The sequence below is a fragment of the Nestor notabilis genome, unplaced genomic scaffold (genome assembly GCF_000696875.1).
Source record: "Nestor notabilis isolate BGI_N333 unplaced genomic scaffold, ASM69687v1 scaffold28245, whole genome shotgun sequence".
Lineage (NCBI taxonomy): Eukaryota > Metazoa > Chordata > Aves > Psittaciformes > Psittacidae > Nestor > Nestor notabilis.
In genome coordinates, this window is record NW_009931000.1 from 2,590 (window position 1) to 3,086 (window position 497).

Here is a 497-nt window from a genome sequence, read left to right on the forward strand (position 1 = left end):
CAAAAGCAGAGTGTAACTGGCTCTCTGAACTGCCTGGCCTGCAGCCTCAGCCAGACCCTTCCCCAGGAGGTCTTCTATTGTCTTAAGGAAATCACAACAGAGAGGGTGGCTCCTTTTTGGGTGTAGTTTTCCCACTGGGTTCAGGTAGTGTTCTCACGGGGCAGTGTTTGTCTCTTCTGTTCCAGCTCGCCGGGTCTGGAAGAACTACCTGCCTAACTGGCTCTCTGAACTGCCTGGCCTGCAGCCTCAGCCAGACCCTTCCCCAGGAGGTCTTCTATTGTCTTAAGGAAATCACAACAGAGAGGGTGGCTCCTTTTTGGGTGTAGTTTTCCCACTGGGTTCAGGTAGTGTTCTCACGGGGCAGTGTTTGTCTCTTCTGTTCCAGCTCGCCGGGTCTGGAAGAACTACCTGCCAGCCATCAATGGGATCGTCTTCCTGGTGGACTGTGCAGATCACTCACGTCTTATGGAATCCAAAGTTGAACTTAATGTAAGTGT

The 497-nt window shown here is 52.1% G+C and overlaps 1 protein-coding gene across 1 annotated transcript in view; it reads left to right on the forward strand.

The window, feature by feature from the left end:
• The window catches only part of LOC104406634 (GTP-binding protein SAR1a), a gene marked incomplete at its 3' end in the record, with an annotated part of 3,038 nt that extends 2,549 nt beyond the window's left edge, over nucleotides 1-489 (forward strand). The window contains exon 4 of the mRNA XM_010015683.1: nucleotides 386-489. Within this exon, the coding sequence (XP_010013985.1) occupies nucleotides 386-489 (104 nt within the window). The remainder of the gene's footprint in view (nucleotides 1-385) is intronic.
• Nucleotides 490-497: the final 8 nt, after the last annotated feature.